This window comes from Staurois parvus, unplaced genomic scaffold, assembly GCF_062004578.1.
Source record: "Staurois parvus isolate SC_StPar_1 unplaced genomic scaffold, SC_StPar_1.0 ptg000244l, whole genome shotgun sequence".
Taxonomy (NCBI): domain Eukaryota; kingdom Metazoa; phylum Chordata; class Amphibia; order Anura; family Ranidae; genus Staurois; species Staurois parvus.
In genome coordinates, this window is record NW_028318040.1 from 9921295 (window position 1) to 9937676 (window position 16382).

The 16382-nt window shown below is 40.6% G+C and overlaps 1 protein-coding gene and 1 long non-coding RNA gene across 3 annotated transcripts in view; one reads left to right on the forward strand and one right to left on the reverse strand.

The window, feature by feature from the left end:
* Positions 1-225: 225 nt before the first annotated feature.
* Positions 226-10509, reverse strand: LOC149459876 (uncharacterized). Its single transcript, XR_016313190.1, has 2 exons — positions 10321-10509; positions 226-643 (listed from the first exon to the last, which is right to left on the reverse strand). It is a non-coding gene; the product is annotated as an uncharacterized LOC149459876 (long non-coding RNA).
* Positions 8865-16382, forward strand: part of LOC149459877 (alcohol dehydrogenase 1) — a 43198-nt gene continuing 35680 nt past the window's right edge. Inside the window, exon 1 of one of the 2 annotated variants that reach the window (XM_089680566.1) lies at positions 8865-8988. In XM_089680566.1, coding sequence (XP_089536692.1) covers positions 8893-8988 — 96 coding nt within the window. In that variant the 5' untranslated portion in view covers positions 8865-8892. Of the gene's footprint in view, positions 8989-10453; positions 10638-16382 lie in introns of those variants that run through there. The other variant, XM_089680565.1, reaches the window with a different exon arrangement.

Sequence of the window (16382 nt, forward strand, 5' to 3'; positions counted from 1 at the left end):
TGGCAGGGCATAGCACTGTCACAATGGTCATTAAAGGGTAATTGTACTTCTGCTAAGAAAACAGTAGTTATTCAGTTCAATGTATATGTTGCAAAAATTTTAATTATTTCAAAATGTATTTGCTGTTCTGAGACATCAAGGATTCCTATTTTCTGTGTGCTAGGTGAGATGGTCTGTCAAGTCATTATTCCCAGTACTGTAAAAGTAAAAGAAAAACTGCTGAAAAACTAGTGACTCAAATTTATTAACATGAAATTACATTAAAGAAAAAACATGAACTGTAGAAATTGTGCCCAAAAAAGTAAGCAGTGGACAAAAGACTAGTTATCAGTATTGCCTGCAGGATTCTTGTAGCAGTAGTTTCTCCATTACTGATGTAACATGTCTTGTTGCACCTTGTGTCTCAATGTGGAGGAGGTCATCTTGGCAGAGGCGAGGTGTAACTTCCTCATGTCAAAGTTGTCCCCTCCCCCATAATGGTTAATGATCTGATGGAAGAATAATGAAGCAGAATGAGTTGTAGTGCATGTAGGCAGGTTGAAGCATGTCCTAGTTAGGTGCTGTCCCAGATGGGAGGGAAAGGGTTAACTTAGTTCCCAAGCTCCTGTTTTTCAATGGAATCTTTTGGTCTGATCCTCTGCTCCTGTGAATATAAAAAGGGACAGTGGTCTGAGGCCGGAGGTTCCCCAAAGAGAGTCAAAGAGCTGTGCTGTTGGTTCATCTACTCGTAAGGAGTACTGACACCAAAGAGCAAGAGATGTGAAACCCACCTACTTGGGGTTTGCCCCGAAGACACCAGCAGCAGGGAAATGCCACTTATGGATTCCTGCCTGTACAGGGACTCTACCTTTGCAGGTATGCCGGGGCAAGCACATAGCCTGAGCTAAGATTAGAGATGTAGGGACAAGAACTATTCATTTATGGGCTTTGTATGCTTGAAGTGATTTCTTAAGTAAAGCTTTGAAACTTTGTTCCCACCTGGTCTGAAGTTACTCAAGGGGTGTAAATGCAATTAACTGTCACCTATGGTCTAAGATTTGGGTCATGTAACACATTTGGTATGAAGAGTCTGCACATTAAGAGTCATCCTAGTGCGAGTTGCACCTATGGTTGCCATGAGCAACGGAGGTGCAGTCAGCAAGCAGTCTGTCTTTAGAGTGTACCTGTTATAGGTAGAACTGCCTCTAACTGCAAGGGAGATGTCGGCACTCCATATGGTGCATTCTGTCTCCCATAGTGAAGGAGCTTTCTAAAGCTTATTTCATTTCTATAAGCTACAGATTTTATTTGATATATATTACTACGCTAATCTGTATTTTATTTTATCTTCTGTATTCATTTTATGTTGTTGCCAAGTGTGAATTAAATAAAAGTCACACTGTTTTAAATCAGCTTGGCACAAGAACACTTTACCTAAACACCTAAGAAGGACACTTAAATAACATAAGTGTCACGATATTTAACAGACAGGAAAACTTATTTAGTTTATTTTATAAAAAATGAATTTCATATTATATAATCATAACTGATAAATTGCCTCAATTTAAGCAAAAAATGTTTTTTTCACTCAAATATCTTAAAGTAAACAATTAATTGGAAAGTGTCTAGTTTTCAATGGTAACACCCTTTGTCTAGATTATTATTATTATTCAGGGTTTATCTAGTGCCAAAGGTTTGCTCAGCGCTTTACAATATAAAGGGAGACAATACAGCAATGATACAGTTCAATACAAGAGGGTTAGGAGGGCCTTGCTCCTTGCTTGGAGCTTGTGATCTAAGAGATGAAATCAGGAGCTGGGTGGCCTAGTTTTGAATCTAAATATAGCTTAGATAGATCATATATCCTAAAGTTGTGAGGAAGGGGTGATGATAATTTAGCAGAAAAAAAAAAAAGGAATATATCATTACTTATAACTTTTGAAAAGATTGTTTGGAGCTTGCAAATTGTTTTATAAAATTTAATGAGAATTTTGCAGAATTTTTAAGAAATACAGATGAGTGCATTGGGCAATGTTGCAAAGAAAACACATTGCGGGATTTGCACCATTTGTTTAACAAATACTCCATGTCCCTGGTGCCCAACCTGCAGTTAAGGGATACGAAGGCCTTTGGCACCTTGTGTGCTGCACTCTGGGGCCTTCACAGTACAGAGCACTAAATATTTTCAGGGATAGTACTTACTAGTTTTTACTCTGCTTTGTATCTTTCAATATGGCCCTGAAAAGACATTTTTAGGCTACACTTTAGTATGCATAATAGATTTTTGGTAAGACCTCCTTTTAGGAGGTCTTTAAATGTATTTATTCTCTTTTGGCACACCCAAGACCTGATTCTTTGATCGAACTTGTGAAATGTTCATGATATAGGTTCCATTCACACCATCTGCTGTGTAACAATGCAGTGGCTATGCGTTATAGTGAAGGCAGTGCTGATGCGCTGATTCCGGCAAATCACACTGTGTGCTTTTTTTTTTTTTTTTAAACTTTCTTGGAGTGTCACATAGTGACATTTCATAAAGTTCTATTGACTGGTGAGCAGTGATTGCGCTGCACTGGGAAAAAAAAACAAATCTGCACGCAGTCCCAGCACACCTGGTGTGAATCATAGATCTGAGGATATTCGGAATGCCAAAAGAGAAGCTTTCTTCTTTGTTTTTAAAATAATTGTACTACAATTCTCCTTATTCCGTGAATTGTAAAAGAAATATAGTTCAGATTTACTCACCTGATCAGTGAATACTGAAAATGAAACCTTTAGATAAAATTGATACTTGTTCTATTTCTCTTTTGAGAACATGTTGATAGACTTGTATAAGAGCATTGAGAACAGCCATCTTTGACACAGCATTTGCAGAGCTTTCAGCAAGCTTTGCCTTCCGCCCCGTAGCAGAACTACTGCTACAGGGTGGCAGTCGCAGCACCCTTTGGTGCCTAGTGCGCTGTGGCATTAGAAAAATTATGCAATAGCTGTTTCTTTGTTGGATTAGACTGACTTTACTCTGTAATTCCTCCAATGCCGCTCTATGGATGCAGTAGATTTAAAGAGCACACCGAATACTTTAGTTAACTTCTTTAATAACTTCTTACAATGGCTTGTTTCATTTATCATACAGTAGCTTATTTCTTTCATATTACAGTGGTTTGATTCGATAGATTGATAAATTTGTTAGATTCGGTAAATTCGTTTGATTATGATTACTCTACAGTGACTTGATTCGTTTAATTCGTAAGTTCGGTGGAACTAAAGTAAACACATACAACATTTTTACACACAGATCTACCTGCACTGTTAAACAATAGAGGAACACACACAAGTGCATTAAATACCTATTTGGCCTGCTCTGCTTCCATAAAGCTTTTCTGATTGGAACTGTCTGTTTCCTCTTCTGTCTGGTGAGCATGTGTCTCTAGAAAATCCTAGCAGGGAGTTTTACACAGGCATAAATGTGAAACTGGCTGGGATTGGTTAAGGCTCTGTACAGTGTGAGGCTGTCTGTGATTGGTTCAGCTCTATACTAACTCTTAAAGGCATATTTTCCTTTTCTGCTTCTGCTAACACAATGAATATATAAATGTCATATAACAAAGACATAAATCACAGCAATGATTCTGCTTTGGCTTTAACATATGCACATATATACTGTACTGAGGTTATTGGCAGGTTTGGTATACACATATATGTGAACCATATTAACAACCTAGGACTGGTCTTAGCTGGCCAGCTACAGGCAGGGATGTGCAAAATGACATATATATAAGTGATTTGCATTTCCGGATATGGGGCGTGGCTAGATATGTCAATCGGGTCCTGGCTGGCAATTCCTGGACAGCACTTGGCGATCATCGGGGAAAGCTGACAGGGGAGAGACCTGTGTGTAAACAGCACAGGTCTCTCTTCTGACATCATGAACATGCTGTTTTGTATCGCTCTGTACAGCAGAGAGATACAAAACAGTACGTCTCCCAAGTAAAACACAGACAGCACACAGTTAACCCTTTTATTGCCCCAGATGTTAACCCCATCCTGCCCGTGTCATTAGTGCAGTGTCAGTACTTTTAATTAGCACTGATCGCTGTTTTAGTGTCACTAGGGATGTCAGTGGCAGTTAGTTCCCACCCAGTGTCACAATGCCCGCCATAGTACCACAGTCCAGTGTTGCCAACCTACTAGATTGAAATTGCCTGACACGACTCCCACATTTTACTGGTTTTAAGTGCAAAGTTCATTTACAAACAAGTACAATATGCAACTAGCAATGTAATTTGAGGTAGAATGAAGGTAAAAAAAAAAAAAACACATAATAAAAAAGAAACTGAACTGTAGCTATGGGAAAAGGTATTGGATTTTTTTGGGCATGGTAAGAGACCACACAGTAAAATACATATAACCATTTATTGACATTAAAGAGTCATGGTAACATATACTGTCCCAGTCCAATCGGGGTCCCGAATATACCCATATCCTTGAAAAGCTAAATGAGGTGGCAAAGTGATTGGCCGATGAAAATAGTCACTCAAGATATATTACCTATATGCCAAACAATAATGGGTTACTGGCCTCAAAAAAATGGGGGAAAGGGGAGAGAAAAATCAGTGTGTATTAAAGTACTCAACCTCAATATGGCATATGTATAGGTAATATATCTCGAATGACTACTATTTATCGTCCAATAACTTTGCATGCATTATCACTACTCTCCCCCATATTCAAGCTATGGTCCTGAAGAAGCCAAATGCACAGGCAAAACGTGTTGACCGTAGTCTGATAAATGCATGTTGTTATTAAGTGCTTAGTGGTAATTTTCTTTTTAATATACATGAGGGGGGCATTGTGCTCAACTATGACATGTTTTGCTCTTGTCTCTTTTGAGGAGCATGTTTGTACTATGGGTCCTATCATGGATATATGATTTTTGTGTCAATAAATGGTTATATGTATTTTACTGTGTGGTCTCCTACTGTGCCCAAAGAATCCAATTCCTTTGCCGTACCTAGCAGTTCGGTTGCTTTTTCTTATGTATCTACAGGATTTGGTACCAGGAAGCTTTTTTGGTATTTTTCTATGTAAAAAAAAAAAAAAAAAAAAAAACACCATATATAAATAAATATATATTTATTTATTATGTTATTTTATACCTTCTGGAATATCTTTGCTGTTGGCAATTGTAGTAAACTGCACAAATAGAGGAAACATCTTCTATATATCATAAATGGTTTTTCTTCAAAATATCAACTGGCAAAAGGATGGTAATGTATTTTTTAAAAAATTATGAGAAAGTTCTACCTTGTAGCAGCTGACAGCAGAACAGGTGTCCCCAATTTGAACATTTCCCTTCACCTCCTGTTCCACTGACTGCCAATTTTTTGGAAATTTGTAATTTTTTAGTCTCTCTGACAATACAACAAAGGGTGAACCTTCATAACATGGTGACAGAACACTCTGCTTCCAAAAACTGAAGCAGCATTAGCCTTTTTAGACTAAAAATACATTTAGTAGCTTTTCTGCAGAATATCTGATCAGACTGTCACAAAAGGCTTCCAGAGTAGACACAGTTAACTTGATTCAAGGCAGCAGTCGAACAGGCTTTTAACCAGCGGTAACTGTGGTTGAGTCCAGAAAAATGTACCTATACAAAACAGGGAGAAGAAAAACATAACGAGAGTACAGCAGCTAAATGCAAAAAACAATAAAACAAATTGTGTACTTAGCACAGTGTTTCTCAACTCCAGTCCTCATGGACCCCCAACAGGTCATGTTTTCAGGATTTCCCTCAGATGAAACAGTTGTGGTAATTACTAAGGCAGTGAAACTGATCAAATAACCTGTGCAAAATAATGGAAATCCTGAAAACATGACCTGTTGGGGGTCCATGAGGACTGGAATTGAGAAACACTGACTTAGCATAAGATGTAGCTTTGGTATTCACAGGCAGATAGCCATCTCTTTGCCCAGGGCACTGAATTAATCCTAGAAGGAGCAGGATGGTCATGGTGGTGAATGAGAATCCAAGAACATCTACCTGTATAAAACAGGGAGAAGGGTGAAAACATAACATGAGAGTATAGCAACTAAGTGCTAAAAACCCCCCCACAAAACAAATTGTGTACTTACCATAAGATGTAACTGTGTGTTAAAGCCTGACACTGTCACACTGAATGTTTCAGGAGTTTGCAGACACAGACAGACAGCTAGCTTTGCCACAAGAGAGAGACACCACTTTTACCCCAGAGAGAGACACCACTTTTACACCAGAGAGAGACACCACTTTTACACCAGAGAGAGACACCACTTTTACACCAGAGAGAGACACCACTTTTACACCAGAGAGAGATCGCTGTGCCCCCACAGAGAGAGAGAAAGAAACCGCGTTATCCAGAGAGAGAGACCGCTTTGCCCCCAGAGAGAGAGAGGCCGCTTTACCCCCAGAGAGAGAGACCCCTTTGACCCCAGATAGACATCACTTTTACCCACGAGAGAGAGAGAGAGAGACCGTGTTGCCCCGAGAGAGAGAGATGCTGCGTTGCCCCCAGAGAGAGCGACCCCTTTGACTCCAGAAAGACTGCTTTGCCCCACAGAGAGAGAGAGACACCAAGAGAGAGAGAGAGACACACCTTTGACCCCCAGAGAGAGAGACACCGCTTTTCTCCCAAGAGGAGAGTGGAGAGAAAGAGAAACTGCTTTTCCCCCCACAGAAAGACATGCCTTTGACCCCACAGAGAGGGAGAGGCACCCCTTTGCCCCAAGGGAGAGAGAGAGACCACTTTTCCCTCACAGAGAGAGATTGCTTTTTCTCCCCAGAGCAGAGAGAGACAGCTTTTTTCCACAGACAGAGAGACCACTTTGCACCCACAGCAAGAGCCAGACAAGACAAGGAGAGTGACCCTCAGCCACACAGTGTGTGGCTGTGTGTGCGTGCAATGCATTCATCAACAACCCCATATTAACCTATTTGTTCCCAACCCAGAATAAAGTTATTAAACCCTTTAGCAGCCAACCACCCACCTAACACCCAGTAGCCTCCCAGACCCCTCTCAGGTCAAGACAGGTTTATTAGCATGGCAGCAGACAATGGGTAGTTCCAGTAATACCCAATTCAATCTCCTTGCTGACTATAGTATACTGCATATGCCAGTCCGTACCCCAATACCATACCCCACAGCCCCACTTGCCCAGTGGACAGTGGTGATGGTCGTGTGGTCCGGACCAGTCTGTGATGTCCATCTGAGTGCCCGTTCCATCCCTCTCTCACAGCAGGAAGGAAGAGACCGCATTGCGGACACCACAAGGCTCCTCTGGCTCCAAGTCAGCCCATGTCTCTCCAGTGAGTCAGTGACCAATCTGTGCTTCTGAGTCTGGCACCAGCCGCTCTACGCTCCTGGGTTTTTATAGGCTGGACTGATATGGTTGGAAATGTGGCTGCTGCACCATTACATCTTCACTGTCCATTGCTCGCCATCATATCCCGCCCACCGAGCCCCTGCTGGCCGAACAGAATCGGAAATTGGTCTCTTCTCCTGCCCATAACAGGAGAAAAAAAGTGCCAGGTTCTTACTGGCTGTCCATAAAATAACGGACGGTTGGCAACACTGCTGCAGTCCCACTATAAGTTGCTGAAAGCTGCCATTACTAGTATAAAAATAAATAAAAATTACAGTATATATACACACCGCCATTTATAGGATGCTATAACTTTCACATAAACCAATTAATTTACACGTATTGGGATTTTGTTTTAGCAAAGACATGTAGCAGAATACATTTTGGCATAAATTTATGAAGAAATGTGATTTTTAATTTTTTTATATTGGATAGGTTTTATAGCAAAAAGTCACAATTTGTTTTTTTTAAATTGTTGGTATTTTTTTGTTTATAGCGCAAAAAATAAAAATGCAGAGGTGAATGCCACTGAAAGAAAGCTCTACTTGTGGGGAAAAAAAATTACATAAATTTCAAATTTGTACAGCATTGCATGACTGAGCAATTGTCAGTTAAAGTAATGCAGTGTCGTATCGCAAAAAATTGCCTGGTCAGGAAGGGAGGTAAATCCTCTGGAGGGCAAGTAAAGTACCATTCAGCTTTATTTTGTAAATGTTTAAAACAGATCCTAATGGGAGTGTTGATTGCCAATTTAAAACAAGCTGCTAGCAGGCTTCAGAATTTAGCTTGCTTAAAGTGGCAATCAGATCTGCCATTAGGATCTGTGTTCAACATTTATAAACTGGAGCTGTATGGTACTTTGCAAGCTTCAACTAACCTTGCTGAAAGCTCTGAAAATGCTGTGTGAAATCGTGCTGTTCACATTGCTCTTATTCAAGCTGTAGCCTTTGTAAAACAGGATTTAGAGTGGATGAAGGCACACAGAGGCACAGCATCAAGCAGCATTATCAGTCTGGGGGGAGGGGGGTCATAAATGTACTAGCAGATTTAGATATGCAAACAAATTAAAGCCAAATTCCATTTAACACTTTATAATCTGTTACAGCAAACAGTTTTTGTCCCTTTTGGGATAAAGGTTTTACATAAATAAACAGAAGCTAATACTTTTAAGCACCCCTGCCAGGGTTGAATACTTAGTCCCATCCCTGCAAACTGTACATCTGGGAGGAGAACTTGTTCTTTTCAAAAAGATCGGACATATTCGCTGGATCACCAGATGAAAGTAGAAGAAAAAGCCTAAAAATAAAATAAAATGCAGCTATCACATCTAATTGGGAAGCTGTAATATAATAAAGGTTTGCTTTTGGGTTTAATAATGCTTTAACTATATGCATTCAAATAAACACATATATGAGAAGTGTATAGCTGTGTTTGCATGCTCCACAGAATTTTGACTGAAGGAACAAGATTGTTTGGAATTTAGACATTTCAAAGGGAGGAAAAGTGGGAGGTCTAATGTGCAGCCTTCATAAAAGGACAGCTGTTGCTGAAGTTTATTCCCTTACAGCAAGCAAGGAAAGAACTACACATAGAATGGCTACTGCTGGACAGGTATGTTGGCTACTGTAATGATAGTTTACTTTTTACAAAATGTAAAAGTATTTAAAGATTTGTCAAACTTACAGTATACATTAGCATACCTAAAACATCATAATAACTGCTACGTTTTTCTGTTATGATGAATTTCCTTCACAATTGTCAGCTTTTGTTATTCTTTTATTTTTGAAATTTACGGTCACAAATTTGTATGCTTTTAGTGTATAAACAGCAGCATTAGACAGTGTAGTAGACTGGAAAGTTCTCGTGTGTGTGTGTGTGTGTGTGTGTGTGTGTGTGTGTGTGTGTGTGTGTGTGTGTGTGTGTGTGTGTGTGTGTGTGTGTGTGTGTGTGTGTGTGTGTGTGTGTGTGTGTGTGTGTGTGTGTGTGTGTGTGTGTGTGTGTGTGTGTGTGTGTGTGTGTGTGTGTGTGTGTGTGTGTGTGTGTGTGTGTGTGTGTGTGTGTGTGTGTGTGTGTGTGTGTTGATATTTACCTTTACTTCTTGTCCCAGTAAGAGGAGATCACTCCAAAGTGAAGGAAAATACACTCTTACACCAGGAAAGGTTTCATCTCCTATTCCTGTGAACACTTAAAAATGATACTTTTTTTTCATCAATTTCTGTAATGGATATAATGATCATAAGGGAAAATAGGATGAATCTGCCCAACATAGATGCACACAGCAATACAATTATCACCAGTTACAGTTATCACCAGGAAAGGTTTCACAAATGGAAGATTTTACTCCACCTCTTATTCCTGTGAACACTTAAAAAATACATTTTTCATCAATTTCTGTACTGGAGATAATGATCATAAGGGCAAATAGGATGAATCTCCCCAGCATAGATGCACACAGCAATACAAACCAGACAACGGTTCTAACATTCTATCTGAAAATTGCTTTCAAGTGGTTATAAAGGCAATTTTTCCCTAAAATAACCCCCCCCCTCTTCTGAAAATGCCCCCACAGCAAGTACTCTGGGGGCACTCAAGCCGATGTGCACCCTAGCCAGGCTGTATGTGTCCGTAGACACACAGAGCGTGGCTCTGCCCTGCCCGCCCCCCCGCTTACTCCTCACAGGATTTGATGGACAGCAGCAGGAGCCAATGACTCCCTCTGCTCCTGCTGTGTCTAATGAGAAGAAGGGAGAGCGCCACTGCAGCTGGATTGGGAAAGGATTCAGGTAAGAGTTTAGGGAGCTGTGGGGGTGATACAATTACTGGGACATTTTTGCAGGGAATGCATTAACTAAAAATGTCTAGATTTTAGAACCACTTTAATTAAAGCTGACATTTAGTTTAAAACCATTTTTTCTCTTTACAGTTTTAGTTTACATGACTTACCAGCAATGAAGTATGTCCCATGTTGTGCAGGCTGCTGGATTCTGTAGAAATCTTCACTGCAGGTCTTTCCAGCTTTCCAGTCTGTGAACAGGAGAAGACTGATTAGTCACAGGGTTCTCTCCCCCATTCCCAGATCATGTAATCGGTGAAAATGAAGGTGCGCGCAGGAGGGAGCGTGTCCCTACTGGACCATCTTTAGTGCATCTATGCTGAGACCAGAGGCTGTTAACCCTCTCAGTGCTGGAAGTTCAGCCACAGAAAGTGGACAAGGCAAGATTGCAGTGAAGATTTCTACAGATTCCAGCAGCCTGCACATCGTGAGACATACTTTATAAATATATGCATCTACAAGTGTTTTTTTTAATTTGTACACATGTAAATTAAGTCTAAACAAAAAGGAAAAATAAATTACCATTAAAAACAAGTTATGTAAGCATGCACATCTTTACGTGTTTATATGCACACATGTATAATAAAATCAGTAAAATGTTTACCTAAACTTTCAGCTTTAACTAAAAAAATTAAAAGAACTGATATGAGGAAAACATCAATTTATCAGCTGTCAAACCAATAAAATGTCACAGTATGGGAATGATTGTGCAGATATGACAGGGTTTAAAAATTCAAGTATATATTTTAAAATTGTGCTATTACAAATTATTATTCTAAAATATCTTGATTTAAATTAATAGTATTGCCCTTAATCAGTCACAAAACTGTGGAATCCTTGGACTTTTGCTATCTTTTCAACTGCCTTCATTATTTTGCAGTATATTAAAAATGGCAATGGGCGTGTTTCATCCTATTATACAATATTGTTGTGTTGTTCCTTTAAGACCCTAAATATTGTAAAATCAAATATCCACATATCAATACAGGAGTCTTAACGGTCAAGGTCAAATGCATATGGTTCACTGGGTGCTATGCATGCAATTCGTGGGTGATTTGCCGAAGCAAAGATTTTGAAACTGGGAGTTCACTGGTGGTTGGCCACATATACTGTATATACCCTATATTGCCCAAAGTACTGGGATGCCCGCCTTTACATGCACATGAACTTTAATGGCATCCCAGCCTTAGTCTGTAGGGTTCAATATTGAGTTTGCCCACCCTTTGCAGCTATAACAGCTTCAACTCTTCTGGGAAAGCTGTCCAAAAGGTTTAGGAGTGTATACGAGAACGTTTGACATTTTTCCACAAGTGCATTTGTGAGGACAGGCACTGATGTCGGACGAGAAGGCCTGGCTCGTAGTCTCCACTCTAATTCATCCCAAAGGTGGTCCATCGGGTTGAGGTCAGACTGTGTGCAGGCCAGTCAAGTTCCTTCAGCCCAAACTCACTCATCCATGTCTTTATGGACCTTTCTTTGTGCACTGGTGCGCAGTCATGTTAGGACAGGAAGGGGCCATCCCCAAACTGTTCCCACAAAGTTGGGAGCATGAAATTGTCCAAAGCGTCTTGGCATGCTGACACTTTAAGAGCTCCCTTCACTGGTACTAAGGGGCCAAGCGCAACTCCTGAAAACAACCCCACACCATAATCCCCCGTCCACCAAACTTTACACTTGGCACAATGCAGTCAGACAAGTACTGTTCCCCTGGCAGTAACCAAACATCCATCGGATTGCCAGACAGAGAAGTGTGATTGGTCACTCCAGAGCAAGGGCGGACTGACAACTCATGGAGCCCCTGAGCAATAGGGGATCATGGGGCCCCTGTGTCCTTGCCCAAACTCAAAAAAACCTATGAAAAAAGGTACCAGGGGCATCTCATGGGGCCCCCTACTGACCTCGGGCAGTGCCTGAATTTCCAAATTGTCAGTCCGCCCTTGCTCCAGAGAACACATCTCCACTGCACTAGATTCCAGTGGTGGCGCGCTTTACACCACTGAATCCGATGCGTTGCATTGCACTTGGTGATGTAGGCTACGATGTAGCTGCTCAGCCATGGAAACGCATCCCGTGAAGCTCTCTCCGCACTGTTGCGCTAATCTGAAGGCCACATGAAGTTTGAAGGCCTTTAGCTATTGACTCTGTAGGCATTTGGTGACTTCTGCGCACTGTGAGCTTCAGCACGCGCTGACCCTGCTCTGTCATTTTAAGTGGCACTTATTGCACAGGTGGCAACCTATCACAGTACTAGGCTTGAATTCACTGAACACCTGAGAGTGACCCATTCTCTCAAATGTTTGTAGAAGCAGTCTATATGCCTAGGTGCTTGACTTTAAACGCCTGTGGCCATGGAGGTGATTGGAACACCTCTTTGGACTTTATTTGTTTTATTATTTTGGGACTTATATATTTAAAGAGAAAATTTTCAGTCATGCTGCATCATTTTTTGCATTGTATCTCAGAGGTGTAACAGTGCTTGGTGGCAACTAACACAGGTCACAGATTTTTTTTTTTTTTTAATTTGATGTGATTTGCGTACATCAGGATTCACGTCATAGGGGTATACGATAATTTGCCTGCAGTCGTGACTGCGCTGATTGCCTTTCACTTTATTAAAATATTGTATAATAGGATTGAGCACTTGTATTTTGGCGGTATTGAGTGCAGCTGTGAGTATATATTATTGGCTTTAATTTTTGCACTAAACCCAGTATTTTCTTTTAATATAATGGGTGTGTTTCACCTAGAGATCTGTTTCCCATTTTTTAGCGGTTGTACCATACATATTCCACTGTAGAGGCAGTTTATTTAGTTTCATATTGCACAGCAAATATTCTGATTCTATCAGCTTATGTGTGTCGAATGGACGCAAACAGCATCTAGCCACTTGTCTCAGCCACAGCAACACTTTTAAAATGTTGACTGGTCACCATAAGTAGCTAATTAGCTCACCTCCACCTAGGGTAACCAAGTGCCCCCTACTCCATGGATGGAGTCACTGTACCCTCCCCAGTTTGGCCTTCAGTGAGTCCCCATCGAAAGAGAACCACTCCCTTTCTGGGCTGTGATACTCAGCTACCAAAAACATTCCTATGAATTATCTTACTGTTATGGTTAAAGACAGATTTCTTAGCATTCTATCCCTCCTCTCTTTGCCCCCCTTTGCCACTCCTGTCCCTTTTTACCCTTCCTCTCCTTCCCAGGGATTTTTCGTACATATGGGCCACTATTGGGCTATTGCACTACCTCCATCACTGCAGCTATGGCCCCCTTGAATGAAATAATTACAGCCCCAGAGGGAAGATTATTAAGCCTGATACACACAGGTAGGTTTCTTTTTTGTTTAACCCAGTGGGCTTAATGAAAGAGAAAAAAAAAAGTCCCCCTGCGAGAACAACCCGGTCAGCACTTGCAGCCATTGGCTATGACTTCTGATCAGATGCCTATAGGCTGCTGGTTTTCCAGCATTCTCTTTCGACAGAAGCTGGACGTTGGACACACTGGTTGAATGTCAGACGGTTTCTTTTGAACAGGACAATACCAGCTAATATTCAGCCTATGTGTCCAACACACCAGCCTTTTACATGACACACAAGCCATGCTTGTTTGATGCTACGCCCCTAACACCATTCACACTCCCTTCCTCTCCCACCTCTTCAGATTGTTGGTTCGCACAGAACACCTTATAATCTGCATAGCCTATAATGAGGTAATTTACCCTTTATTCCACAAAAAAAATTATACAGCCACGTAACCCCAACATACCCAATTCATTCAAATCCATTTTGGAGCCATGGCCTCTTCGTCATTTGGAGGAAGCGTAACCAAGTTTGTTGAAACTTTCATTTTTACTCATACCTTCATAGACCTTTTTCCAGGATTTACAATATATTTATACCACATGCTTCTACCCCCTTGCTTTTAGAATCCCAAATCGACCCAGTTATAGTCAGGACCACTTTATATTCCCTTTTCTCTTGGAATTATGAATACATACATGTCATGAATGATTCCATTCTCCCCAGTATGTCCTTTTGTCTTTAAATACAGGTAGCACTTAGAACATAACATTTAACATTTCAACCAAAATATTAGATACCACACTTTGGAAGGTACACAAACTTGTTAAATAAGGTATGTGAAAAAAAAAAAAAAAACTTTCCTCCCAAATCAACAAAAACATGTTTGCAACATCTGGAAACCAAATTTCAAACCCATCGCTTCAACTTTCAGGCTTATACCATCCCAGCCAACAGGCCTTAATTAGATAACAAACCAATTTCTTTACTCAATCTTGATAATACGTTTTTAGCTAAAATCATCACCTCATGACTTAATCCTATCGTAGTCTCCCTGATTCTTAAAGACAAGGAGTTCATCCTCCTATTACAAGTGATAACATTTGGAAGGCATCACTTCTATTACATGCTTTACACAAAAGATGAAGTCTGGCTTACATTTTGTCTCGGGACATATGGAAAGCATTAAATTCCATTTCCTGGCTGCAACTGTTTTAATTCATTGCACAATGGCCCAAATTTCCAGAAATGGGTATTGCCACTTTACACCAAACCACATAAAGAATTAAAATATTCCTGGGTTCAAATCTGACTATTGCAAGAGGAACTAAAACAGGGTTGTCCCCACTCCCCACCTATATTTGCTTTAGCAATTGAACCCCTGGCCATTTACCTCGAGCCAACCCAAACATTAAAAGGCATCAAAATTGCAGGATACCACCTTAAACCCAGTCTTTTGCTAATTACATTATGTCCTCCTACTTGTACCACCTCACACATCTCTACCCCTAAACTCTGCACCCTTGACCTTATTGCCCATATCTTTGGCCTTAAAGTAAAATTAACAAAATAAAAAGCTATTAAATGTATCCTTTCCTTCCCAGAATTTTTTCCCTTTCACCTGGGCACCTCAATATCTACCTTACCTTGGCATTAAAGGAGAAGTACAGCCAAAGACTGCTTGACTGACAGTCACCACTCTGCTCAGAGCAGCAGGAAGAACTGAGAGATCAGCTGTGTCTGATCACTCAGTACTCATCCTTAGAGCAGGCAGAGGACAGATGCAGCATCAGGTCAATGCTGCATCCACCTAAATAAGAATGCTAAAAAAAAAAAAAAATCCCATACAGCTCTTTTCACCTAACTAAATCCTATGACATTCTCCTTGGTGCCAACGACCCCCCCCCCCCCTTCCCTATGCAAGCTAAGTTAACCTTCCTTTCTAACCCACTAGGTCCCAGTTCACATTTTATGGTTAGACAGAATCAGATGTCAAAAAGACTGTACTATGTCTTTCGGTTTCTCCTTGTCTCAGTTCCCATGTGCTACCTATGAGTCTTTCAGCAGCCAATCCTTCACTATATCTGGGAAACAACGAAACAGAGACTCTCTAAATCTTCCTTTGGCCAATCTAAACTAAATGGGGACTCCCCAATTTCATGCAACACCATCACACTCCACAAATCACACAGCTAACAAATGTTCATGCCACTTGGGAAACCTCACTTTGGGTAGGCATTGAAGCAGAAGGCTGCAATCTCTTGTCTATGCATAATATCCACTTGGTAAAGCCATCAGACCATAAACATATCTCCAATTCTGTTACATTGAACTCGATAAAACTCTGGGATTAAATCAAGTATTTGAATGACTGACTTTCCTAACACTTACCATCCTTATACCCAGGCTATGTTTCTCCTGCTTCCTTTGAAAATTGGGATAAGCTGAATCTTCCAAAATTCCACCAACTTGCCTACCCAGACAGCATCAGACCCCTTCAGACCCTGCAAGAGAAATTCAAACACCCAGGATTAGAAATATTCAGATATTTACAAATCAAACATTTTTATATGTGCACCTTCTGAACTTAAACTCTATGGACCACAACCCACATGATTCCAAAACCCCCACTCAATAAACCTAATTTAAGTACTCAACAATGACTTCCAAGCTTTTACAGCACTGCTTTCTACTATACTAACAAATAGACCAATGACCTTGGTGTTACCCTTTGAATCTGATCAAATCTGGGCCAAAGTACTGTTTTCAGAATGTGGCAGCTTTAGAAAATTTGTTCCCAACTTAACACTCACATGCTTTAGGCACAGGGCAGATCTAGGCACCCAGCTACACATATGGTGGACCTGCAAATA